Source organism: Sus scrofa, chromosome 3 (assembly GCF_054392235.1).
Source record: "Sus scrofa isolate SSC_HxYL_T2T_F1_AM1 chromosome 3, Sscrofa_HxYL_maternal_Yorkshire_Landrace_v2.0, whole genome shotgun sequence".
Classification (NCBI taxonomy): domain Eukaryota; kingdom Metazoa; phylum Chordata; class Mammalia; order Artiodactyla; family Suidae; genus Sus; species Sus scrofa.
The window spans coordinates 11,753,559-11,781,178 of NC_139385.1; the positions used below are offsets into that span (position 1 = coordinate 11,753,559).

The 27,620-nt window shown below is 46.7% G+C and overlaps 1 protein-coding gene and 1 long non-coding RNA gene across 6 annotated transcripts in view; one reads left to right on the top strand and one right to left on the bottom strand.

Moving 5' to 3' along the window:
* Positions 1–27,620, bottom strand: part of LOC100620992 (general transcription factor II-I repeat domain-containing protein 2) — a 55,853-nt gene that overhangs the window by 3,722 nt on the left and 24,511 nt on the right. Inside the window, exons 4-15 of one of the 4 annotated variants that reach the window (XM_003354512.5) lie at positions 25,715–25,834; positions 24,106–24,289; positions 23,910–23,938; positions 21,825–21,879; positions 21,193–21,236; positions 17,324–17,401; positions 7,473–7,529; positions 6,241–6,303; positions 4,475–4,552; positions 3,535–3,618; positions 2,163–2,346; positions 1,804–1,832 (exon numbers count right to left, since the gene is read on the bottom strand). In XM_003354512.5, coding sequence (XP_003354560.3) covers positions 1,804–1,832; positions 2,163–2,346; positions 3,535–3,618; positions 4,475–4,552; positions 6,241–6,303; positions 7,473–7,529; positions 17,324–17,401; positions 21,193–21,236; positions 21,825–21,879; positions 23,910–23,938; positions 24,106–24,289; positions 25,715–25,834 — 1,005 coding nt within the window. Of the gene's footprint in view, positions 1–1,803; positions 1,833–2,162; positions 2,347–3,534; positions 3,619–4,474; positions 4,553–6,240; positions 6,304–7,472; positions 7,530–17,323; positions 17,402–21,192; positions 21,237–21,824; positions 22,457–22,495; positions 23,939–24,006; positions 24,290–25,714; positions 25,835–27,620 lie in introns of those variants that run through there. The other 3 variants (XM_085016899.1, XM_085016900.1, XM_085016901.1) reach the window with 3 other exon arrangements.
* LOC102167472 (uncharacterized) overlaps positions 1–27,620 on the top strand; it is a 30,211-nt gene that overhangs the window by 734 nt on the left and 1,857 nt on the right. Inside the window, exons 3-6 of one of the 2 annotated variants that reach the window (XR_014840347.1) lie at positions 1,564–1,727; positions 17,735–18,168; positions 19,602–19,805; positions 22,870–23,007. This is a non-coding gene — a long non-coding RNA (uncharacterized LOC102167472). The remainder of the gene's footprint in view (positions 1–1,563; positions 1,728–17,734; positions 18,169–19,601; positions 19,806–22,869; positions 23,008–27,620) is intronic. The other variant, XR_002342329.2, reaches the window with a different exon arrangement.

Consider the following 27,620-nt stretch of genomic DNA (forward strand, 5'->3'; position numbering starts at 1 on the left):
TTCTCAGTAAATATGCTACCGAAGTGAGCGCTAGAGATACTTTAAAAACTTTTTTTTTTTTTTTTTTTGTCTTTTGTCTTTTTGTCTTTTGTTGTTGTTGTTGTTGTTGCTATTTCTTGGGCCGCTCCCGCGGCATATGGAGGTTCCCAGGCTAGGGGTCAAATCGGAGCTGTAGCCACCGGCCTACGCCAGAGGCACAGCAACTCGGGATCCGAGCCGCGTCTGCAACCTACACCACAGCTCACGGCAATGCCGGATCGTTAACCCACTGAGCAAGGGCAGGGACCGAACCGGCAACCTCATGGTTCCTAGTCGGATTCGTTAACCACTGCGCCACGACGGGAACTCCTAAAAACTTTTTTTTTTAATTGCAATATATTTGGTTTGCAATGTTGTGTTAGTTTCAGGTGTACGGCAAAATGATTCAGTTTTTATATTTATATATATATTCTTTTTCTTTTCTTTTTTTTTTTTTTTTTGCTTGGGCTGCTCCCGAGGCACATGGAGGTTCCCAGGCTAGGGGTCCAATCGGAGCTGTAGCTGCTGGCCTACACCACAGCCACAGCAATGCGGGATCCGAGCCACGTCTGCAACCTACACCACAGCTCACGGCAACGCCGGATCATTAACCCACTGAGCAAGGGCAGAGACCGAACCGGCAACCTCATGGTTCCTAGTCGGATTCGTTAACCACTGCACCACGACGGGAACTCCCATATTCTTTATTAGATTCTTTTCCATTATAGATTATCATAAGATACTGAGTAGTTCCCTGTGCTATACAGGAGGTCCTTGTTGGTTACATCTTCTGCTTTGATACCCAACAGGATTTTGACTTGCTTGCAAGGACTCTAGGGGAGACATTAAAATTCTTTAACAAGCAGAGTGGCTGGGATGTATTGCTCCATCAGAACAGAAGTCAACCTCAGCACTGGAGGGGGTTCTGGGAGCCCTGCTGTGCCAGGCGGTACCCCTGTTGGTTCTGAACGGTGGGGAGGTGAGGGGTGGGAGATCCTGAGGCAGGGGACTGGGGTGGCCAGGCAGGTACTATGGGCCAGCTGAGGCAGAGAGTAGTAGTTCAGTATTATGATAAAGCCTCAGCCATAAAGGGCTGTTGAATGAGACTTTGCTGTATCATTACACACAGCAAGCTCCATCGCACTGTTATACGAGGAGAAAAAGCCTGGCTAAGAAAACTCAAACAGAATTAAAGGGCTTTCTAAGAAGCAGGAAAGGGAGGTTCCCGTCGTGGGAATGAGCCCGACAGCATTGCTGTGAGCTTTGGTGCAGACACGGTTCGGATCTGGTGTTGCTGCAGCTGTGGTGTAGGCCAGCGGCTACAGCTCCGATTGGACCCCTAGCCTGGGAACCTCCCTATGCTGCAGGTGCGGCCCTAAAAAGACAAAGGAAAAAAAAAAAAAAAAAAAGAAGCAGCAGCAGCAGCAGCAGGAAAGGGAGTTCCTGTTGTAGCTCAGCAGGTTAAGGACCCTACCAAGGTCCTTGAGGATGCAGGTTTCATCCTTGGCCTTGCTCAGTGGGTTAAGGATCTGGTGTTGCCACAAGCTGTGGCGTAGGTTGCGGATGCGGCAGCTCTGATTCGACCTCTAGCCTGGGAACTTCCGTATGCCCTAAAAAAAGAAAGGGAGAAAAGAAGAAGAGGAAGCAGAAAAAACACAAGTGCCGTGCTTTGCACTGAGACCCAAGGCTCAGGAAGCAAGGACCTCGAGGTGAGTGTCTGGTGAGACCGCTCACACCGACCGCACAGCGGGGCTGGCACCACCTTCTCGCCTCCAGGATACTCACCATTGCTGAGCTCGAGTCCCGGAAGTGGTCTGAAGAGAAAGAGACATTGGTGAGGGCAACAAAGTCACTTTTCCTCTCTTGTCCCTTTAGCTCTATTTGACAAACTTTTGGGAGCGTCAACACTAGGCTAAACTAAGACAGGCTGCCCACCATCGCCACGAAACAGGAGCGCGGACACAGGCTCCCAAAGCAGGATACGGTGAACTGAGGATGACAGGCGGTGTGACACAGCAGCTGACTGCAGGGACCTTGGATGCCTGCCTCCCGGGGTGGGAATCCCTGTGCCCCTGGCTTGCCCACCTTGGGCAAGTGACAATCTGCAGGTCATTGTCCTGGCCAAGCCGGGAACGCTCACGTGCCTGATGACTGTGAATTTGATAAATTCTGCGGCATCCAGGATCCTCCGCATGGAGCTGATTTCTAGGTAGCCGGGGGCTTTGAATACCACCCCTGGGGGCATGCCATCAATGACCACACAGCCGGGGTTGAAGGTGATTTTCCGGTAGGGAACCTTCACAGGGAAATCCACTCCGATCGCCTCACCTGTGATGAGACAGACAGTATAAAACTGGCTGAGTCCGTCACTTGCTCTTCCCAAACCGTGCGTCATCTTAGATGTCAAGATTTTAAAATCATGCACATCAAGTGACAACATGGCTGAGCACTTTATTTTTCAGTGATGCTAGGAAATATGAATAATTTTCTTGATTTTAAAACTGGTACCGGGTAGTATAGCAGATTCCGTTTCTTTCCTCATTAAAAGGGATTATTGGAGTTCCCGTTGTGGCTTGGTGGGTTAAGAACCTGAGTAGTATCCATGAGGATGTGGGTTTGATCCCTGGCCTTGCTCAGTGGGTTAAGGATTCGGCATTGTCGCAAGCTGTGGTGTAGGTCACAGAGGTGGATTGGATCCTGAGTCGTGGTGGCTGTGGTGTAGGCTGGCAGCTGCAGGTCTGATTTGACCCCTAGCCTGGGAACTTCACATGCCACAGTTGTCCCCGTTAGACTAGACTAGACTAGACTAGAATAGAAAAGAAAAGATAGGAGTTCCCTTCGTGGCGCAGTGGTTAACGAATCCGACTAGGAACCATGAGGTTGCGGGTTCGGTCCTTGCCCTTGCTCAGTGAGTTAATGATCTGGCGTTGCCGTGAGCTGTGGTGTAGGTTGCAGACGCGGCTCGGATCCCACGTTGCTGTGGCTCTGGCGTAGGCCAGAGGCTACAGCTCCGATTCGACCCCTAGCCTGGGAACCTCCATATGCCGCGGGAGCGGCCCAAGAAATAGCAAAAAAAAGACAAAAAAAAAAAAAAAAAAAAAAAGAAAAGATTACAAAATAAATGATCATAGTATCTACTGAAAATGTTTTTGTGAGTATTAAAGGGTGAATCACATCACACACTAAAAACAACACTGAGCCATAGTGAGAGGTCAGTAAGTCAGAGATAGCTATTATTATTTTTTAAATATTTTAAATTTTTTAAATATTTTCAATTGAGATATAGCTGACATGTAACATTTTATTAGTTTGGGGTATTCAACATAATTATTTGCTGGAGATAGCTATTATTATTATGTAATTAGCGTCTCCATGTAAAAGCTCTTCCTTAGTAAAAATACACACTAATTTTGATCAGAGTGCCCTCACAGAAAGATCAATTTCTTAAAGCAATCAATTCGAAAAAAAATCTTTCAAATATATAAAATTGGGATATGTAAAAATATACAAACATACCAAATTTTCGGCTGAAGAGGTCATTGACCTGTTCTCTTAGTTGTTTTATTTTTTCAATGCTTGATAATTTTTCCTTCTCGTTATCTAAAAAATAATTTAAAAACAAGCAACCAGGTTTATTCATGTATTTACCCTCAGGAAAAACTATTGGAGGAAATGCCTGTTAGCACATAAGAATGCACGTTACATTCAGTTTACTTTCAGCCATAATTCAGCATTTTTAGAAATTCATAAATTTAAGGCATTATAGATGACAGAGAATTTTCCAAGTTATGATTCTGTGTAAATACAAAACATACTACATCAGGGAACTTCTTCAATATCATGTAAGATAAGGGTGTCCACTCTCACCTGTACTCTTTAGCATTCTAATAGAGATACGAGCCTGTGCAATATGGCAAGTAAAAGGAATAGGATGTACTAGGATTAGAGGGGAAATTTTTTTACTACTTAAAATGTTTATTCTGTTCAGTGTTGAAGAACTAAAGCCATTACGTGGTTCAAAATTAAAGAAACATAAAACAGTACATCATGAAATGAGTCCCTCCCTTCCCTATCTCAGCTCTTAAGTTTCCTTCTCTGTAGGATCTATGCTCTTAGATTCTTTTCTCTCTCTCCAGATATAGTTTACATACATGTATTCAGAAAAGAATTAACTGATGGAGAACAGACACAATTGACCTTTGGGGCCAGTTCCAATTCAGAGGTAGCACAGCTGTGAGAAGCAATATATCTGATTAACAATGTCTGATATAGCAAGATATCTGGTGGGTGGCCATTGGCAGCATATCTTATATTCCTGAATTGTCTTCTTTAGTTGCCAGGGTGAACTTAGCATAAAAATAGCTCCAAGAGACTCACCCATGTCACAAGATGGTTAAAATATAACAAAATGCAAACGATAATCTAAATGATGATAAAGCCAGAGAGAATTCCATACCTGGGACTGTCACCTGGACAATGTTAAGATCTTCAACACCCACTGCAGAATTGGTAAGAGTGGATGAATTGGTGTTTCCTTAAAAGAGAAATTGAAATTTAGACCTTATGGGAAATTAGGCTATGTCTCCTCTAAAAATATCAAAGCACCACTTTGATGAGAAGGCCAGACTGAAGTTTTAAAGCTTCAGGGAACATGCAGCTGTAGAATAATGATCTAGCTTGGCACTAATTGATATTTGGGTCTCTGCAGTTTGATGTCCCTCTCAAAAGGGAAAGGGCACCGTGGCTTTAATTTTGCTCATAGCCCTTGATATTTCAGTCTAATTTGATTTAGAAAGAAGGGTTAAAAATGTATTTCCTTGGGGAGTTCCCATTGTGGTTCAGTGGTTAACAAATCCGGCTAGGAACCCTGGGGTTGAGGTTCGATCCCTGGCCTCACTTAGTGGTTAAGGATCTGGTGTTGCCGTGAGCTGTGGTGTTGGGTCGCAGATGGGGCTCAGATCCTGTGTTGCTATGGCTGTGGTGTAGGCAGGCACTGTAGCTTGATTGGACCTCTAGCCTGGGAACCTCCATATGCCTGGGTGCGGCTCTCAAAAGACACTGTATATATGTTTCCTTTGTTGTTACTCTCACTTTAAAGAGGAGGGAGGACTAAGACATACAAATGTGTCCGTGAGGACACTTTAGAAGCGGAGATCCTATAAGTGATTGAACAGTCAAGGAAAGGCTCAAACAGGGTTAAATAGGAAAAGCACAGTTGACGTTATCACGATTTCTGGTCAAATGATGGACACAATGCTCACTTAAATTCTGTGAAATATGTAAATGAGCCTGTTGAGTCCTTTTTGAGGGACTCAAAGTTCAGCCCGTGTGTTCTGTGAATGGGAGTTTACATCTAAAGAGCAAGACCGTAATTCCTGTTGTGGCGGGTGTGGGGGAAACAGATCCAGCTAGTATCCATGAGCGTGCAGGTTCGAAACCTGGTCTCGCTCAGTGGGTTAAGGATCCGGCGTTGCCATGAGCTGTGGTGTAGGTCACAGACACGGCTCGGATCGGGCGTTGCTGTGGCTGTGATGTAGGCCAGTGGCTACAACTCTGATTAGACCCCTGGCCTGGGAACTTGCATCCTGCTACAGGTTCAGCTCAAAAAGCCAAAAAAATAAAATGAACTAAAGAGCAAGACCTGGGACGTTCCCTTGTGGCACAGGGGTTAAGGATACGTATCTGAGAGTTCCCGTCGTGGCGCAGTGGTTAACGAATCCGACTAGGAACCATGAGGTTGCGGGTTCGGTTCCTGCCCTTGCTCAGTGGGTTAACGATCTGGCGTTGCCGTGAGCTGTGGTGTAGGTTGCAGATGCGGCTAGCATCCTGCACTGCTGTGGCTCTGGCGTAGGCTGGTGACTACAGCTCCAATTCGACCCCTAGCCTGGGAACCTCCATATGCTGCAGGAGCGGCCCAAGAAATGGCAAAAAGACAAAAAAAAAAAAAAAAAAAGGATACGTATCTGTACCCGCCCCCCCACCCCATTCTCTGTTTCATTCTTTCCTTCCTGGACCGGCACAGTCTGGCTCCACCCTGACCCTGGGCTAATTGGCTCGGCTTAATTCTGTTGTCTGAAAAGCCTAGGGCACTGGGGACTTGCTGGGAGTACTGGCTGCTCTGGTTACACAAACACACACATAGGGATTTCAGTCTTTTCCCCACAGTCGTCCTTTCAGGAAAATATGAAAACTGTACTTGGAAGTGGGCATCTGACAACCAACCTTCGATTTTCACCTCGGCTTCAGCGTCCTCACTCGTTTCTGAAGGGACAGGCTGAGTAGACTCTTGAAAAGAGAAGTTTCTAAAATGACCTTCATGATTATACCTTCTCATGTTCCAACATTTGACTGCTATACCAAAACGTCACCTCATCCTGGCATTTTAAATACCTTTCATATTTAATAGACATAAAGGTAATTTTAATTTTAAAAGGGATAATAGGCTAATAAAGGATCATCTTATAAGGAATAAGGGGAGATAAACGCTCAGATATTATCAAATAACATGACATTACCCACCGTAAGGGACACAGAATATCCTTCTACTTGAGCTAATGGGATTCATGTGGTCATAGCGTTTTCTGTTTGTCATTAGGAATGACTAGGATTGACTGACTGACTGATTGATTTTTGGCTTTTTAGGGCCGCACCCAAGGCAAGTGGAAGTTCCCAGGGCAGGGGTCGAATCGGAGCTGCAGCTGCCAGCCTACACCCCAGTCGTAGCAACGCAGGATCTGAGCCTCGTCTGCGACCTACACCACAGCTCACGGCAACGCCAGATCCTTAACCCACTGAGCGAGGCCAGGGAGCCAGCCGGAATCCTCATGGTATCTAGTCGGGTTCATTTCCGCTGACCCACAGTGGGAACTCCAGGAATTATCAGGATTTTAAAAAGCCACTTGCTTTGGTTAATAGCGCCCCTCTTACCCTGCCAGCAGCCCCCAAGTGATTCTGCATCTAGTATTACATAGAGATATAATTGAGTTTTCTAGCAAGCAAGAATTAAGACATATGCATTAAGTTCTTCATATAGACAAAAGCCTGGCTAGATTACCTCACCTAACTCTGGCTCATTTTAGACAGAACTGTCCAAGCTTACATTAATCGTTAGTAAAAAAAGAAAGACTAGGAGTTCCCATCGTGGCTGAGTGGTAATGAACCTGACTAGGATCCATGAGGATGCAGTTTCCATCCCTGGCCTTGCTCAGTGGATTGGGAATCTGGTGTTGCCATGTGCTATGGTGTAGGTCACAGATGAGGCTCAGATCCCACATTGCTGTGGCTGTGGTGTAGGCTGGCGGCTGCAGCCCCAATTCAACCCCTAGCCTGGGAACTTCCATACATATGCCGCCTATGCCATGGTTGTGGCCCTAATAAGACACACACAAAAAGTGCATTATTTGTAAAATGCGGTAAACTAAATGGGGGGGGGGGGAATGCCTCATTTTTCTAACCTTCCATTGGTAACTCCATTTCTATTACTTCATTGCTTGCAGAGGAATGATGGCTGTCTGAAAGGAAAGCAAACAATGTATTAAAAAGGCAGAAATATAAATATTAAAAGAAGACATTTAAAACAATGCAAAAGGAGCTCCTGCTGTGGTGCAACGGGATCCACAGCATTTTGAGAGCGCCGGGACACAGGTTCAATTCCCAGCCTGGCACAGTGGGTTAGGGATCCAACATCGCCATAGCTGAGACTTAGTTCACAGCTGCAGCTCGGATCTGATCCGTGGCCTGGAGCGCCATATGCTGCAGGTGGGGTAAAAAAACAAAAACAAACAAAAAAGGAGTTCCTGCAGAATCTGAGTAGAAACCATGAGGTTGCAGGTTCCATGCCTGGCTTCACTCAGTGGGTTGAGGATCCGGCGTTGCCGTGAGCTGTGGTGTAGGTCACAGACACAACTCGGATCTGGCATTGCTGTGGCTGTGGCGTAGACTGGCAGCTACAGCTCCGATTCGACCCCTAGCCTGGGAACCTCTATATGCCTCGGGTGTGGCCCTAAAAAGCTACATAAATAAATACAATATAAATATGAATAAATTAAAAAAATAAAAAATTTTAAATAAAAAAAATGCAAAGAATCCAAGATGTGTACAGGAATATACATGAAATACTTTGATTCTTTGAAATCAAATTCACAAAAATGATCCTTTTATTAGTTGTTTTTTCTTTGTTATTTTATCTGTGCTTTGGAGGAATTTCAAACATAGAAAAGCAGTGTTTTTCCAGTTTTATCTGTGCCCGCCCCATCCCCACCAGTAGTTTAAAGTAAATCCCAGAATTCAGGGTGGAACACCTCTTTTCCCTTAGCATCGCCCCCTAAATTAACAATTATTCTTTATTGGAGTTCTCTTGTGGCGAAGCAGGTTAAGGATCTAGCCTTGTTAGGGGTTTGATCCCTGTCCCAGGGACTTTCACATGCTGCTGATAGGGAGCCAAAAAAAATATATATATTCTTTGTCATCATCTCATAGCTAGTCATTGTTCACATTTCCTCAATTGTCTCATAAATGTATTTATTTACTTGTTTATTTTTGCTTTTTAGGGCTGCACCTGTGGTACATGGAGTTCCCAGGCTAGGGGTCTAATCGGAGCTGTAGTCTCTGGCCTACACCACAGCTACAGCAATGCAGGATCCGAGCCGTGTCTGAGACCCACACCACAACTCATGGCAATGCGGTTCCCTAACCCACTGAGCAAGGCCAGGGATCAAACCTGCAACCTCATGTTTCCTAGTCGGATTCGCTTCCACTGAGTCACGACAGGAACTCTTCATAAATGCATTTTTTTTTAAAATTTATATTTGGAATTCCCGTCGTGGATCAACAGAAACAAATCTGACTTGCATCCATGAGGACGCAGGTTCAATCCCTGGCCTCCCTCAGTGGCTTAGGGATCTGGTGTTGCCGTGAGCTGTGGTGTAGGTCACAGATCTCACTGGGATCCTGTGTTGCTGTGGCTGTGGTGTAGGCTGGCGGCTGTAGCTCTGATTAGACCCCTAGCCTGGGAACCTCCATATGCCACAGGTGCAGGCCTAAAAAAACCCCTCTATATTTGGACGGAGTTCCCTTGTGGCTCAGTGGGTTAAGGATCTGATATTTTCACTGCTGTGGCTTGGGTTTGATCCCTGGCCTGGGAACTTCTCCATGCTGCAGGCTCTGCCACAAAGGAAAAAAAAATGACTTTATACTTGGAAATAGTTTTAAGCTTATAGAAAAGTTGCAAAAGAAACTTTTTATACAAAGCAGCTCCATCCACGCTTGACTCAGATAACATAACGTGAACAACGTCCCCTGTTTGTAATCTTTGTCTCTCCCTCCCTCTCTCTCTAGAGAGACATAGATGTAGCTCCACATGCTTTTTTCTTTTCTTTCTTTTTTTCTTTTTAGTGTGGAACCCGCGGCGTATGGAGGTTCCCAGGCTAGGAGTTGAATCAGAACTACAGCTGCCGGTCTACACCACAGCCACAGCAACCCGGGATCCGAGCTGCATCTGTGCCCTACCCCACAGCTTACGGCAACGCCAGATCCTTAAGCCACTGAGCGAGGCCAGGGATTGAACCCACATCTTCATGGATACTAGTCAGGTTTGTTTCTGCTCAGCCACAACGGGAGCTCCCTACTTCTTTTTCTGAAGCATTTGAGGAAAAGTACATACAAAATGCACCTGTATCTCTAAACACTTTGCTGACTGTTTTCGTAGAATAGGGGTATTCTCTCATACGATCGCAGTATAAAGTCACAGAATTTAACACGCAAGACAATCCCTTCATGCCTTTTACCATTCCTACTTCAATTTTGTCAGTTGCCCAAATCTCCTTTAGAGCTTTTCCCTTTCAGGATGGGATCCAGTTGGGGGTCAGGTCTTCTTTTTCGTTGTCACATCCTTTTAATCTCCTTTGATCTGGAATAGTTCTCGTAGCCTGTCTTCATTTTTTATGGCATTGCCATTTCTCAAGAACTGAAACCACCCCCCACCTCCCCCCTAGAATGTTCCTCATTTTGAGTTTGTCTGGTGTCCTTAGGTGAGATTCAGCGGTTTGCATTCTCAGCTGGAATACTGCCTCCAGGATGCCGTGTACCCGGTGTAGCCCAAGCACAGGCACCTGGAATTCGGTGCAGGCAGGCTTTTGAGCTGATTGGTCTCATCCCGCTGTGAAGACATACACCCAGAGTTCCTGCCGAGGCTCAGCAGAAACGAATCTGACTAGTTAGTATCCATGAGGACACAGGTTCAATCCCTGGCCTCGCTCCATGGGTTAAAGATCCGGCATTGCTGTGGCTGTGGTGTAGGCCGGTAGCTGTAGCTCTGATTCGACCTCCAGCCGGGGAACCTCCATATGTCACGGGTATGGCCCTAGAAAGCAAAAAAAAAAAAAGAGGAAATAAACCGCCTTGAGGCCAACATACAGAGGCCATCTTTGGGTCATTTCTAGAAGTAACTCCAGCACTGCATCCTCAAAGTGGTCAGGCTGTCAGCCCAGCCACAAACGAGACAAAAATCAAATCACTTAAATATAAAAGCAAGTCATGTACCCATGTTGAGTCTCATTATATGACTTCACCCAACAGAAGCTAAGGTAGATAATTTTTTTTTGTCTTTTTAGGGCCTCACCCGCGGCATATGGAGGTTCCCAGGCTAGGGGTTGAATTGGAGCTGTAGCTGCCTGCCTCCACCACAGCCACAGCAATGCGAGCCCTGAGTCCTGTCTGCGTCCTCATGTATACTAGTCAGGTTGGTTTCCACTGAGCCTGATGGGAACTTCAATAATTTAAAAACAAACTGTCTCTTGTTAGGTTTGAGTCTAAGCAAGATCAAATTTACATTTAAAAAGAAAAAAAAAGAGACAACCAACCCAGAAGTTAGGCCAATGCATTTCTTTTCCTCCTTTTCATTTCAAAACGTCAAAAAAATCCAGAACTAAATATCACATCCAGGAAATTCAATGTAGGTTAACTTTAAAATTCTGACATGCTCTGGAAAGTGGACATGAAGAAGTAAGACCTTTGAAATACTTCAAATGAGGAATTCTTTTAAGGATCACCTTTTGTTTTTGTTTTGCCTTTTTTTTTTTTTTTGGCTGCATCTGAGGCAGGTGGAAAATCCTGGGCCAGAGATCGAACCCAGCCACAGTAGTGACCCAAGCTGATGCAGTGACAATGCTAGATCCTTAACCTACTGCACCACAAGGGAACTCCTCAAAGGATCAGTTTTTGAAGGACCTGCTTACAGATTTCGTCATCAAATTTGGCTAGAGGTGTGCATTCATAGTCATCCCGTAAAGTAAAAAAGGCAAAAATAAGTGAGTGGCAATGAAATTCAGACATCCGCTACGACATGGATGAACCTTGCTACCTTATGCTTAGTGAAATAAGGAAGTCACAAAAGGACAAATACTGTATGATTCCACTTATATGAGGCACCACAAATAGGGAAATGCATAGATAATTATAGCTTTGTAGTAGGTTTTGAAATCAGGAAGTACACACCTTCCAACTTTGCTATTTTTCAAGACTGTTTGGGCTATTTGGGGTCCGTTGCATTTCCACATGAATCTTAGGGAAGTTTCTCCAGTCCACAAATACTCGATGTCTTTCCATTTGTTTCTTCTTTAATGGCTTTCAACACTCTCTTGTAGTTTTCAGTGTATACGTCTTACACTTCTTTGGTTAAATGTATTCCCCAGTATTTTCTTTTCTTTTTTTTTTTTTTTCCAAGTATTCTTTTTGATGCTATAGCAAGTGGAATTTTTTTGAGTACACTTTTTGATTGCTCATTGCTAACATATGGAAATACAGTTGATTTTTGTATATTGACCTGGCATCCTGCAACGTTGCTGAAGTCCTTTATTAGCTCTAATTTGTGTTTTTATATCCCTTGGGGTTCTGTATACAGGATCCTGCCATCTGCAAAAAGAGACAGTTTTGCATCTTCCTTCCCAATTGAGAGGCCTTTTGTTATCTTACCTACCTGCCCCACCTAGAACCTCCTGTACAAAGTTGAAAAGAAGGGACACAAACAGCCATCCTTGTCTTGTTTCTGGTCTTAAGGGGAAAGCCTTCAGTCTTTTCATCATCAAGTATAACATGAACTCTACAGAGGTTTTTTTTTGGTAGATGCTCTTAATTATGTTGAGAAAGTTCCCTTCAATTCCTAGTTTGTTGAGCAGTTTTGTTTTGTCATGAGAGGGGGTAGTATTTTGTCAAATGCCTTTTTCCTACATCTATGGGAAAAATCCCTGTGCTTTTTGTCTTTTATGCCTCATGTTGTTATTCCCTTGGTTGATTTCCGTAGGTTGAACCAAGTAGGATCGATCGCACTTGGTCACTGTACGGTCAGGCCATTCAGGAGGGTTGTTCTCTGGCTCTCTGTACATCCCCTGCTCAACCACTCTCTGCTGCACCCACGTGACTATCTGATCTTTTTTTTTTTTGCCATTTCTTGGGCCACTCCCACAGCATATGGAGGTTCCCAGGCTAGGGGTCTAATCAGAGCTGTAGCCACCGGCCTACGCCAGAGCCGCAGCAAGTCGGGATCCAAGCCACATCTGCAGCCTGTATCACAGCTCACGGCAATGCCGGATCCTTAACCCACTGAGCAAGGCCAGGGATCGAACCCACAACCTCACAGTTCCTAGTCGGATTTGTTAACCACTGAGCCACGACGGGAACACCTCCGATCTTCTTATTTAAAGGGCTTCATCAGTGACATGCCTGCCCCCGGCTGGTTTCCCTGGGAACTGGTTGGCCAACCCGATGTCAATTCCCGCATCAATGGTAGCCTCCGTCTCTGTGTGTGAGGGTTGTTGTTATTATGTCTTGGGCCACCTGCTACCCAGGGTGGGGCTGTCACACCGGGATCTTGCTTCAGGTATGTAAAATTCACCTGTCCAACAAACCACCGCCTTTTCTATCATGGTATCTGGGTTCTTTTTTCTGTCTCATGGCAGGGCAACTACAAAGGCTTGCAGGCCGGGGTGGGGGTGCAGCGTCACCATGTATAATCCTCGGTAGATGTTCCTGGATTCATTTATTGAGGATTTTTTTTTTTTTTGGCCACACCCGTGGCATGTGACATTCCCAGGCCACCAGGGATCAAACCCGAGCCACAGCAGTGACCCCAGCCTCGAAGGGACCACGCTGGATCCTTAACCTTGCACCACAAGGGAACTCTGGCCGGAAGTGTTTTGGTGACTCATTCACATGCTACACTTGTTATGTGACTTCACATTTTGTGTTGTATCTTCGGTCAGTTTCAGTAGTCTGTCCATTTCCTCTAGGTTGCTTCATTTGTGGGCGTACAACTGTTCAGGATTTGCAGTAGGCCGGTGGTCCCCCCAAAATAACCAAAACCTGTGAGGATATCACTGTTACGTGGCAAGGGGCGGCTCGTTCGCAGATGGGCTGAAGCGTGCTCAGCCGCTACCCTGCCGAAAAGATGCTGCTGCGTTATCCAGCTGGCTCACGGTAATCAGTGTGAGGGGCATTAAATGTGGGAAAGGCACGCGGAGGAGTCCGCGCAGGAGGGGTGTGATACGAGGAGGACTGTGTTAGTGCCTTGATCTCGGGGTTTTTGCATCCGAGTTCCCTCGGCCTGGAACGCTCCTCCCCTGCATCGTGCAGTGTCCGCCGGGAGGAAAACGGAGTGGTTACTGATACTCTTGCATCCATCAATGTCAAGTATATCTCAGCAGAGCTTGTACTGTGTGCTCTTCACTTCCAGGGGCCCTGGCCATGGGGGTCCCTGCACATGCAGAAGACCTGTGGGGCTTCTGAGGGCTTCATGTGGGCCAAAATGTTACGTGCACATGCGTGTCAGGGGTCTTCGGAGAGATCTGTGGTCCTGGTTGGGAGGGGATGGGGAATCAGATTGTCACATATACGTCGAGGTGCTTCTGAGCACTGGCAGGGCCGTAATTGACTTCCCTGGGGGCTTCCCAAGGGCCAGTTGCTGTTCTGAGTGGGTCACAAGGTTGTCTTTTTGAATTTAAAAATATCTCCCTTCCTTAAAGGATACAGAAAGACAGCAGTACTTCAGCATGTGAGTCTCTAACCTAAATGGCTACAAAAGCATTCAGTGCTATGGAATATAGGTCATGATGTCAGACAATTTGGAACTTTTTGGTTTCAAGAAGGAAGCTGATGGAGTTTCCGCTGTGGCACGGTGGATTAATGATCTGGTTTGTCTCTGTGGTGTTGCTCGTTCAATTCCCGATCCGGTGCAGTGGGTTAAGGATTCAGCGTTGCTGCAGCTGCAGCTGTGGTGTAGGTTGCAAGTTCCGCTTGGATTGATCCCTGGCGCAGGAACTTCCATAAGCCTTGGGTGCAGCTGAAAAGGGGGTGGGGGAGGAAAGAAAGCAAGCTGTTCTACAAACATCTTTTTTTTTTTTTTTTTTTTTTTTGGTCTTTTCAGGGCTGCACCCACGGCATATGGAGGTTCCCAGGCTAGGGGTCTAATTGGAGCTGTTGCTGCCGGCCTATGCCAGGGCCACAGCATTGCCAGATCCGAGCTGCATTTGCAATCTACACCACAGCTCACAGCAACACTGAATCCTTAACCCGCTGGGCGAGGCCAGGGATCGAACCCACAACCTCATGGTTCCTAGACAGAATCATTCTGCTGTGCCACGACGGGAACTCCTTTTCTTTTCTTTCTTTCCTGTTTTTTTTACAAACATCTCTCTCTCTTTTTTTGGGGGGGGTCTTTTTTTGCCTTTTCTAGAGCCGCTTCCTGTGGCATATGGAGGTTCCCAGGCTAGGGGTCTAATCAGAGCTGTAGCCACCAGCCTACGCCAGAGCCACAGCAACGAGAGATCTGAGCCACGTCTGCAACCTACACCAAGCTCATGGCAATGCCAGATCCTTAACCCACTGAGCAAGGCCAGGGGTCGAACCTGCAACCTCATAGTTCCTAGTCAGGATTCATTAACCACTGCATCAGGACAGGAACTCCTACAAACATCTCCTGAATAGCTCTGTCATTTCTAAGCCAAGCAGGAGACAGATGATAAATTCACACATTTAACTTAAATGATTTTCTTCAAATAATGTACTTCTTTCTGAAAAATTAGAACGATTACAGATCTAATCATTTATTTTTTAGATAAATAATAAATAAAAATAGATCTAACCATTTATTTATTTCACTGCTGGCTTTGGAACAGAATCTGTAAGTATCCTATCTGACTGGACACAATTTGATCAATACCAAAATTGTTAAAGTTCAAAAAAATATTCTTGAAAGTCAAGGCATGATTTAATTATAAGTACTTGTGCAGAACAACAGAAATTTAGGAGTTCTCTTGTGGCACAGGGGTTAAGGATTGGCGTTGTCACTGCCAAGGCTCAGGTTGCCACTGTGGTGTGGGTTCCATCCCTGGCCTGGGAACTTCCACATGCTGCAGGTGCGTCCCCCTCCCAGACCCCCAAAAAAACAAAAACCAAGAGCCCCCCTAAACGTAGTAATTTAGAAACAGATGTTATGACTCTTGTTTGTGAGGGTCACGCTCAGTTCAAGCACCTGCAAGAGCCTGGTGTGTAGAAAGCCCTGGTTGGGAGTAAGAGGCTGTGTTTCCTGCCCAGAGTGGCCACTAGCTGGGGGAGTCCTCAGCGAAAGCAGGACTGGGACACAGCAGGTCATGCTAAATGCTGGAGGCTCCCGGCAGGAGCTGAGATTCTGACCATGCCCAGAAAGAAGGGGGCATTCATGAATCTGCAGGGCAGGAACGGAGTCACAGGGAGGGATCAGCTTTTACACGAGCCCCTGGAAGGCGGCTTCAGGGCACGTTCAGGAAATCACAGACCAAGCGGAATCGAGGGGGGTGATGGTGGGGGAGGCAGATGAAATGAGGGAGGTCAGAAGAGCAGAAGGAATGGAATGTGGAAGAAAGCTGGGACTCTACGGTGATAAGGAGCCACAGACCATGGCGGGAGGAGGGGGGGTTGGGGTCAGGTGGACAGAGCCCAGTTTTCAAAGAAGAAATGAGCGGGGTAAAGTGGGGGATCGGATGGATTGAAAAGGGCTCCTCTGCCCAGAGGAAAGGAGATTGGCCACAAGGAGGTGGGAGTGGGGCTGGGATGGTGGGGTTGGCTCAGGACAGAGCAATTACAACAGACCTGGTCTCTGCCTTTAGATTTTTTTTGTTTTCAGCCATGCCTGGGGCATGTGGAAGTTCCTGGACCAGGGATCGAACCCTCACCAGAGCAGCCACCCAAGCTGCTGTAGTGACAACACTGCATTCTTAAACCCACTGCACCACAGGAGAACGCCTGCCTTCAGATTTTTCTGCAAAAGGTTTTCTAGTAAAACAGAGCTGTGTACTAATGCTGCAGGAAAATTCCCAAGATTTGGTAGGAAGCATTTGCAGTCTGATGGTGTTTGAGGATGTAACTGCAAATCGCCCGGCCCTCGGCCTCCGTTCACAGCGGAGAGCGAAGGTGGAGCAAGGATCTGAACGCCGCACAGCGTCGCAGTGACGACGGTACCACATCATCAAACTGATGTCACGCTGGGGTCCAGCAGGAGTCTAAGTGTTTGGGTACAGGACCAAGCCAGCTAACTGCACGACCACCCCACCTGGGCCACGGTGCAAAGTGTGTGTATTTGCTAACAATTGTCTCCTGCTCCCAGTTGAACCTGAACTCTGTCATTGAAGCAACTGCTACTAAAAACAGGCCGTCAGGGAGTTCCCGTCGTGGTGCATCAAAAAAGAACCTGACTAGGAACCATCAGGTTACGGGTTCCATCTCTGGCCTCGGCCAGTGGGTGGGGGATCCGGTGTGGCCGTGAGATGTGGTATAGGTCGCAGACACAGCTCAGATGTGGTATGGCTGTGGTGTAGGCCAGTGGCTGTAGCTCTGATTCTACCCCTAGCCTGTGAACTTCCATATGCCCTGGGTGCGGCTCTAAAAAAGCAAAAAAAAAAAAAAAAAGAGAACAAGCACTTATCTTATCTCCACTTCTTTTTAAACTGTTAATGTTTTTTCAACATCTCAGGGGACAAACTGGACAGAAGAGGATTAAGGAGAGACTATTTTAGAACACAGAATATTTCATAGACAAACTCAAATCAAATGCAGTCTGAAATGTTCATGTTTGCCTAGGGTCATATGGATTTAGGCTAAATACCATCTATCTGGGGACTGTAAAATTGTTTACCCTAAGCACACTAGGCTAGATCCTAGGTCAGTGTACATGGATTTGTATTCATCTTTTCCTGCTTTTAAAGATGGGTGCTAATTAAAATTTTCCATCGCAGATGACTTTGGGAAGAAGAAGAAGAAGATTATAAAATGGTATTACCTTGCATATTATACTGATAGTAATTAGGATCTTCTGATTCTTTCTTGACTGACACAGCTGCTGCTTTCAGTGAAATGCCTTTGAATGCAATGGAAATTATAAAATTACATGTTAGGCTAAACCCACCAACAGAGAGAGGTGACTGGCTAATATTTTTTCCAGGTTCTGTTTGGGTTAACACAGCAACATGGCAATCAGCAAAGGAACTCATGCACTACGAACAAATGGTTTCTCCGTATAAAATATAGAATCCACAAAAGAGGAAAGAAGGAGAGAGGGATGAAGGGAGGGAGGAACAGAAGATGAGAAGAAAGAGGGCTAGTTTCCAGTTGGGGGACATTTTCCCTTGCAGGGTGGCTAAATGTGGGCATGTATTTGCATGAAATATTGTAACGATTCTTTTCGTCACAGATGGTCTTCATTCACCTACGACAACAGAATGGATTTAAAACCACCGCCTTAGTAAAACCCAAGGGCTTTATCAGGGAAAGGTGCGGTAGACGGTGAAGCTTAGCCACAAATGTCTCCCATCCCAGCATATACACCTGTTTGCAATGTGACTTCCCCACTCCAAGTTTCTGGAAGTGGAAATCTCCAGCTTTTAAAGCTGCGCCTGGCCATGTGACTTGCTTGGACCAATGGGATCCAGCCAGAGGCTTGAGCCTTGCTCCTGCACCCGGGCCTGCTGTTCTGGGGGCAGAGTGGCCCTGAGAACGAGCCTGAGCGAGCCTCCTGGAGATCTGAGACCACAAGGAGAAAGGAGCCCGCCTTTCCCGGCCGAGGCCTCAGCCCCAGGAGCGAAGCCAGTCTGGGCCAGAAGGAAGGCCTGGCCAACACACAGAACGGTAAGAAAGACTAAATCAGTGTTTGAAGCCACTACGTTTGGGGGTGCTTTTTTTTACACAGCAGTAGATAACTGAGAGTGAAGCATCCACGTCATTGACCCATGACTGTTAATAGCAGCAACAACAGAAAGTGTGACCCAGGCTGGGATTTCACTGTTCAGCCTTAATTGATAAGTTTGGGGAGGGGGGCATCTTCTAAAAATTTTAATAGTTCTGTTAGCATATTTGGATATTAAGTGAGTTTGGATATTAAAGGATCTGATTATCAAAAAGAAAAACTTGTTAGAAAAACGGAGGCACAGAGTGGACACAGCCAGTGGCCATATCAGTGACATGGGAGAGGAAGTTGAGGACATTTTTCCAAAGTGGCACAGGAGGTCTGATGGAAAGATTAAAGGAGAGTTCATCCATGGCACTCTACTTAAGCATTTCCAAAAAAAGCTATTTATGTGTTTGTAAGTGATCTGAAGAAATTTTCATAAGAGCGCTTTGCCTTAAAATGGTGAAATTTGAGGTGTAGAGAGATGGAGTTTTGAGAGGGGAGCGTGAAAGCGAAAAGGAGTTGTACTTACTATTCCTCTGACTTTAAAAAATTTCAAATGCGTATAATTTTTGTAATTTATGGTAAAACTTTAAAGCATGAGTCCCAAGTCGATTAGGCACTAATGACTCTACCAACAAACACTTGATAAACAAGTGACAGCTGGGCTGTCAAAGAAACACTCTGAAATGTTGGCAATTGGAAGCAGATTTGACGGGGCAGAATACAGAACGTCTTTGAAATGCTAATGAAGTGCTTATTTTCTCAAAATAAGAGGGGGGCAGGGGGATTCAAAAGTCGAAACCATTTCAACACTCGCTCTGTGTGGCAAGGGCTGTACAGACATCACAGGCAGTAAGGCGGATGGATGGTCAGCTTTCAGAAGCCTGCGGGCAGCTGGAAGCAATTCTTAGGAAACCCAGAGTGGAAAGTCACTTCTTAGGGAGTGTATTCTTATTGAAAGGAAACCACATCTCCAAAGAGAGGTCCTAACAAAAGAGGCCTATCTTAAGGCACCTGGGAGACACCCATCCACCCAACAGCTGGTGAGGAAGCAGAGGGAGGCGGTGAGGCTTCGGATCCAAGAACAGGCCCCTGGGGAGAAGGGACAGCCCCTGGCTCCCACCCCATATGTTCTCCCAGTGTCTGAGAGGAGGCTGTGGCTTGGGGGTTTGAAATTGTCTGGGACCCACGGAGACCCGGCAAAATGTATCTGAGCTTGGAAACACATCCAAGGCTCTGATTAAAAGGGCAAGTGTATGAAACGCATTGTGTCTGAGTGGGATGACGAAGATGCCACAGGTGAAGTCTGTTAGCTGAAATACTCGGCTCCTTTCCGTCGACTTGTGTTGGTTTTACCTAGAATAACTACAATGGACTCATGTTTTTTCAGACTCTGACATTTAAGGTGGAGCATCTACCAAGCACCTGTTGACATGTGGCCAGGAGAGACCCAGGGGATTTGACCCAGGAGGAGTCAGGCTCTGAGACTGGTCCATTCCTGCTCCAGGGATCCAGGGACCTGGGAGGCAGCTGAGTATAGACCACACCTGACACCTTCAGCAACGATGCTGCTCTTACCTCCGTTTCACTGGAGGTAAAGTCTCTCTTTGCCTTTTGATCTTTTCTTCTTAATGCTGAATTGTTTTTTCTTTTGGATTACCTTAGATTTAATTTTAACTTTGTATTTTGAACTGTTTCACAGTGCTTTTCTCATCATTAGTAATTTCTTAGTTCATCCTCGTATAGCCAGCTTGGATTCACTTCTTTTTTTTTTTTTTTTTTTAGGTTTGAGTTTTAGTTTTAGTCTTATGTACCTGTTTATTTTAGGTTTTCTAACCATTCCAATTTTAATGCTTTCAGTATTTTCCCATCCCTTGACTAAACATTTGAGTTTTAAAAAGTTTTTTTCTATCTTTAACCTTTTCCCTCTAGCTAATGCCATTTCTCTCTCTTCTTAATATAGGAGTGAGGAGAGGCAGGGAAGGGTATCAGTTACTCTCATCCATCAAAGAGGGATTTTCTTTCCAATATGGATTGTCATAGAAGTGCATGTTGATTATAGAACATTTAGAAATGAGAGAGTGCAGGAGTTCCCGTGGTGGCACAGTGGTTAACAAATCCGACTAGGAACCATGAGGTTGCGGGTTCGGTCCCTGCCCTTGCTCAGTGGGTTAAGGATCTGGCGTTGCCGTGAGCTGTGGTGTAGGTCACAGACGCAGCTTGGATCCTGCATTGCTCTGGCTCTGACGTAGGCTGGCAGCTACAGCTCTGATTCGACCCCTAGCCTGGGAACCTCCACATGCCATGGGAGTGGCCCAAGAAATGGCAAAAAGACAAAAAAAAAAAAAAGACATGAGAGAGTGCAAAAGGCAGTAAAATATGTCCAAAAAAGGAAAACTATTTGTAAATTAATCATAATTCCAAATGTATATTCAAGAATTTTTACTCATTTCTAATTTATATACATTTGTAGAAAATATTAATTATATCTAAATAACATCTTGGTACCTAGTGTTTACTGAATTAGAAGGCTCTTTTTTCTGGATATTTGAGTAAAACATGATTATTCTGCAAATAAGGCCCCAGTTGAGGTTAATTAATGCCCTAGTCTCCATTTTTTTTTTGGAGGGGGGAGGTTTCCGGCATGGAAACTGTCACCTGAACAAAGAGTTTTATTTGATCATTCTCCATTCCTATACTTCTTTTTTCCTTTTCTTGTCTTATTACATTAGCTAGGACTTTCTGTATGATGTTGGAAGGGAATGATGAGAGGAGACATCTTTGCTTTATTCCTGATCTTAGTGGAAAGATTCTAGTTTCTCACCATTAAATATGACGTTAGCTGTAAGTTTTTTTGTAGATTTTTTTTAATCAAGTTGAGAAAGTTCCCTTCTATTCCTAGTTTATTGAAAGTCCTATTTTTAAGAAAAACAAAAGAAAGTGGTTAAAACACTTGATTCTACAAGTATCAGTGTACATACCGGAATCTTCCATGGGTTCTGTCTTCACGTTGATGGGGACACAACTGAAAGGAGAAGGGAAGGCTGGTCAAGACCAGCAGGGTGAGGACCACCCACAGGCATCGGGACACACTCTCTGGACCACTCCCCAGACCTTCATGTCGTCATAGCTCCACTCCCACCACACTGAATGCACAGCTACCTCAACTTGAACTCTGTTAATAATCTGCTACAAAATTAAAGGTGTCAATGGAATGGTCTCATAATCCCAAACATCCTTTCAAAGAAAGACTATGCAACAGGAGTTCCTGTTGTGACTCAGTGGTTAAGAACCTGACTAGTCTCCATGAGGATGCAGGTTCAATCCTTGGCTTTGCTCAGTGGGTTAAGGATCCAGTGTTGCCGCAAGCTGTGGCATAGGTTGAGGATGTGGCTCGGATCCCTCGTTGCTGTGGTTGTGGCGTAGGCCAGTGGCTGCAGCTCCAATTCAACCCCTAGCCCGGGAACTTCCATATGCTGCAGGGGTGGCCCTAAAAAACTGGACCCCCCCCCAAAAAAAAAGAGTATGTAACAATATACAGAAGACATTCCATAGTTTGAAAATGAACACTTTGCAGTTAGATGTGGGCTTATTTTTGGTATCTATCCCTTACCTTTCAGTTGGTGATGTCACAGATCTCACAGCATCTGTCACCACCCCTGGTCCCCCTATGCAAGAATTAAAAAACACACATTAGCGCCTGTCTGCACCTTGAAACACTGACAACACTCAAAGGGGAAGCAAACACAGAACAGAACTCCCGTCTCTAGGTCATCATGGACCAGCCCTCGAGGAGAGACTGACGCAAAGCAGGCCCCGGCTTGGGCCGTCTGTGTGGGCAGGATGGGGGCCAAGAATCAGACTGGGCCTGAGTGACCTCCAGCTCTGAAGCCTCCGCAGGCCTCAGTTTCCTTGTCTGAAAGCAGTTGTTGGGTGGGGAATGACTGATACATGCAAAGTGCTTAGAACAGGGCCTATCACACAACAAGGTTCCTTGTAGAGAATGATAATAGCAGCCGGCAGTACAAGCCACCTGGGACAACAGTCACCTGGTCACCTGCCACCCCCTATCCTCCATTCCCTCCGTTAACATGAGCCAGGGGACTCCAGGAGCTCACAGCTGCTCCAGAGACAGACACGTGTCTCATCACCCTCTGTACCCCTAGGTGGGCCTCGTGGTTGGCGAGACCCCCGGCCACTTGGTTTCTGCACCTGCATAGGCTCAGCCCTGCACCCTCTTTAGACCTGGTCTCTGGGGAACAGCTATGGCCCAAGATGTCCAACCACGTTCCAGAATAATAATCTGGGAGAATAAGAAGGGGGCATAGGTGGATCTCTAAATGCTCCCGGTAAAATCACTTTTTTTTTTTCAGTTCCTTCATCATTATATGTTAAGGAGATTATGAGGGGTCCTGGGTTCCCAAACCTGGTCTCAAACACCCTGCACATAGCTTTCTGCCTGACCACAGGCGTGGGCTTCCTGGGGGAGCTGAGTGTTGAGACCCTGCTTTTCTTGGGGGCCATTTCCTCCAGGAAGCTCTTTTGATCATACAATTCTACCCTCTTCCCAGGGACTCTCAGGGGTTTCCTCCACCATCCTGAGGGCACCCTGGGTCACCCCTGGGTCTCTGAATGGTCTCTTTCCTTCCTTCTCCCAGACCATGTGGCTCAGAAGCACAGGAACGGTCACACAGCCCAGACCCGCTCTTGAGCCCCACAGTGCCCGGCCCACGGCTGGTGGTTAAAGGCCAGGAAGGCAGCCCAGCGTCCTCACACTCCTGTGCAAGAGGGCCAAGGTAGGTCTCCTGCCCCCCACGGGCTGGACACAGAGGATGGTCTGCACGGAAGGTGGGAGGGGGGGTGGCATCTCGGCAAACGTCACCACTGCCCCCTGCCAGAAATGTCAGAGAGATGATCTTCTCAAACAGGAAAGGCAAAGCACAAACAAGCTTCAGAATGTGCCAGACTTACACTGTAATTAAGAAAAGAGGAGCAGATAAAGAGGATGTGGTACATATACACAATGGAATATTACTCAGCCATTAAGAGGAAAGAACGAACGGCATTGCAGTAACATGGATGGACCTAGAAATTATCATGCTAAGTGAAGTTAGTCAGGCAGTGAGACACCAACATCAAATGCTATCACTTCATGTGAAATCTTAAAAAGGGACATAATGAACTTCTATGCAGAACAGATACGGACTCACAGACTTTGAAAAACTTACGGTTTCCAAAGGAGAGAGGTTGGGGGGGTGGGGGGATGCACTGGGGGTTTGGGATGGAAATGCTGTAAAATTGGGTTGTGGCGATTGTTGTACAAGTATAAATGTAATAAAATTCATTGAGTAACTAAAAAAAAAAGAAAAGCAGGCTTGGTTGAGCAGCAAAGGGCAGTCACCGAACATGAGAAGTTGTCACTGGGAGTTTCCCTTGTGGCTCAGTGGAAATGAGTCCAACTAGCATCCATGAGGACCTGGGTTCGACCCCTGCCCTTGCTCAGCGGGTTATGGATCTGACGTGGCCGTGAGCTATGGTGTAGGTTGCAGATGCGGCTTGGTACCACTATTGCTGTGGCTGTGCTGTAGGCCGGCAGCTGCAGCTCCGATTCGCCCCCTAGCCCAGGAATTTCCATATGCCGCAGGTGCAGCCCTAAAATGCAAGAAATGAAAATAAAAATAAAGAAACTATCACTTACCTGGTGGATTCACTGAACCTAGGAAAGGCCTGCAAGAAAACCAGTACTGTTACCCAGTGTGAACACACAAGACGGACAGTTTAAACATCTGAATAACCAACTTCTAAATGTAACAGGACTGAATTAACTAACTGAAGTTAAGCTGTCAGTTTATCTCCAAATGAACCAACTGTTAGGCAGGGATGCAGCCTGTCACCTATTGATGGTGAACGAAATCCCCGCTTTGTTCTCCAAAATCCACTTCAGGGTTGCAAGGTCGTAGTTCTCAGGGTGTTGAAAGGGGACCCCTTCTGGGAGCCCCTGCACCACCACGGCTGCCTGGTCCTTCAGCAGCTTCTCATACGGAACAGGCACCATCGCCGTCGTCCCCAGGGCTTTACCTGGAAGAAGAGGCGGAGCATCTTTAAACGGTCCGAGCATAAAACCCTGCGGGTCAGTTTCATTCGGTGTCATAAACACAACTGGTGACATTTGGCTCTGGAGATATTTTACCAGCTTAAAGTGTCCTATTCCTTTATAGCTCAGGTTAATAAAATTCCCAACCAAAGGGCCAAAAGAAAAAGTATAAACTGTTTTTAAGTCTTCACATAAGATAAAATAATAGGGTATACAATCTATAAAAATACTGAACCAGGGAGTTAAAAAGAATCTGACAGGTATCCATGAGGATGCAGGTTCAATTCCTGGCCTCGCTCCGTGGGTTAAGGACCCAGCGTTGCCCTGAGCTGTGGTGTAGGTCACAGATGCAGCTCGGATCTGGCGTTGCTGTGGCTGTGGCATGGGGCAGCAGCTGCAGCTCTGATTCAGCCCTTTAGCCTGGGAACTTCCATATGCTGCGAGTGTGGCCCTAAAAAGCAAAAAACGGACAAACAAAAAACCTGAACCACCATGTTGTGGACCTGAAACTAATATAATACCATAAGTCAACTGTATTTCAAAAAGTAAATTAACCAAAAAATCCATTTCCAAAAAGAGGAAAGAAAATAGTAGGTCCTTTTCTCCATTCTCAGAGGTTGCACAATGTGGGGTACTTGCCTTCATGCACCCAGGGCTGCAGGGAGCACCCTGAGGTTACTCAGGGTTACTTAACTGTCCCTGTGTCACACCGTACAGATCAGGCCAACTTCTACGTAGAAAGTGGTGCCCAGGTGGCCTCATGTCACCACCGGGGCTGTGTCAGTCTCTGCACTGGCTGGTCAGCCCCGAGGTGCAGGAGCCCCATTTCCCATAGGGAGGCAGAGCCTGACACCCTAAGATTCTTTCTGCCGGGGGTCCCCCAAATCCATCTCTTACAGGGACCCGCAGGTGACAGGTGGGCACACCTGTCCAGGAATGATGGTCAAGGCCCCAAGATGCTAAGTGTTCATCTCACTGGTGCAACACCTGTAGAGTTTCTTACTATCTACCTTCCAAGCACCGCGTAGGTTTTTTTGTTTTGTTTTTTTGTTTAAATCCCTGCTCCGTGCCTGTGAAAAGATGTGGGTAGGTAGGGGGACCAGTGAGGATGAGGCTGGTGAGTGAACCAACCACAAATGTCTTTAATAACTGCTTAGCTGTGGGGAGGGGGCTCCGCAAAGACTGAAGGCCGATGAATCTGGAGGTTTTGATGGATGGGAAGAGACCGAGTTGTTTTCCCTAAGACGTGATCTGGTCCTGAACTGGCTCTGTGCTTGCTGCGAATGTGGATTTTTCCAATGTCAGAGCCGGTCTAGACAGTCATGCTGATAAAATGATCTCTAATACTGCCCCCCCCCCCACTTCCAGGGTGGACTGTTCAGAGAATGAATCTCTAAAGTGAGCTTTACCGTAACAAAAGCAGAAATAGTCCTCCACGGCTTTTCTGAGTATTTCCGTTTCCCCTGAGTCGATCTGCATCCCGTTGACAGGATGGGGGGGTTTCACCTCGGGCAGCCCTTCGGCAACACCTGTCAACGAGTGAGCAGTGTAAAGTCAGCATCCAAGTAGCTGTACTGTATGTGTCTTTAATGTCCATGCTTCTGGTACAGGAAGGGAAAAGGCGGCGGGGAGCGGGGGGAGAATAGACGTAAGACAAGATTTTTTAATTAAAAAAAAAAACAATAACAGCAGAGTATTGGGAGTTCCCTGGTGGCACAGCAGGTTAAGGATCCAGCGTTGTCACAGCTTTGAACCCTGGCCCAGGAACTTCTGCATGCCGAGGGTGAGGCCAAAGCCAACGAAAACCAACAGCGTATTCACGATGAACAGGATAAAATAACTTGGTGATCACCTCTGAAATGAACCTGTTGATAAACAGTAACTCAACAGCCAAGGAAATAGCAGTAGTTCAAAGGAAACGATACCAGGAAATTATTTGCTGCCCAGTCTGCAAGTGACCATCGCTGTGTAGGAAGACCCTTGCCCAAGTTCAAGTCCAAGACCAGCCCCCCAGTCAGCTGCTACTACTCCCAGAGTTTTGAAGGATTGCTTTATTTTTTTAATGATTTTTTTTTTTTGTCTTTTTGCTATTTCTTGGGCCACTCCCGCGGCATATGGAGGTTCCCAGGCTAGGGGTCCAATCAGAGCCATAGCCATCGGCCTACACCAGAGCCACAGCAACTCGGGATCCGAGCCACGTCTGCAACCTACACCACAGCTCACGGCAACGGCGGATCGTTAACCTGCTGAGCAAGGGCAGGGATCGAACCCGCCACCTCATGGTTCCTAGTCGGATTCGTTCACCACTGCGCCACGATGGGAACTCCTGAAGGATTGTTTTAATCAGGGTCAGTCAGGATTGATTTGAACATGCAAAGTTTGATAGCGGGATTAGTGACAGCGATGAACCGCTAAGGGGTAAAGACTACACGAGTAACAGGCAGAGGAGCAGCAGCTACTGCGAGGGCTGAGGGAGGAACTAATTCTGGAAGGCACCCACCCCACCCCACCCCGCCTCTGGGGAGCAGGCAGGAAATGCAGGGGTGCCGCAAGCTGGGGCTGGCCACCAGGGACCCGCCCTCTGGAGGCGCCAGAGGAAACTGCCGGTAGGATGAGCTGTCGTGGAGTTCCCGTGGTGGTGCAGCAGAAATGGATCCGACTACTTTCCATGAAGACTCGGGTTCCATCCCCGGCCCCGCTCAGTGGGTTAAGGATCCAGCGTTGCCGTGAGCTGGGGTGTAGGTCGCAGACGTGGCTTGGATCCCGAGTTGTTGTGGCTGTGATTCAACCCCTAGTTGTTGCAAGGAAGCTGGTCCCTGGGGTGGGGATAGTCGTCTGGAAACCACCTGTGGGGTGAGGCCAGCAGAACTTTCTGGAAGGCCCCCTTCTCAGGCACTGGGGGAACTGACTCCCTGCGAGACTGCCTGTGGGCGTGGTACTCCTGAGATTCTCCCGATTCTTCTGGAACTTTCCGGGACTTCTGTGAGAGGCTGGGAAGCTGGCCGGGGCAGCTGACTGGACGTTGTGTGTGCCAGGGGTGACCCCTGAGAGCCCCAGCTGCTGTTGGTCACCCCGTGCTGCAGGTGCAAGCAAGTGAGAACCTACTGGAAATGGCAAGGGAAGCGCCTTCTTCCTCCAGGGACCTCCTGAGCCTCCAAGGTGGGCCCTGTGCCAGGTGCCGAGGAAGCGCTGTTCACGGGGCCCCGCTCCAGCATCACAAGGCAGGACAGGGAAGGGTGGACTCGGAGGACAGGCCAGAACTTGAAAATGGTTAAAGCAGCTTCTTGGGCCAGAGAGGCTCATATGATGGGGTTA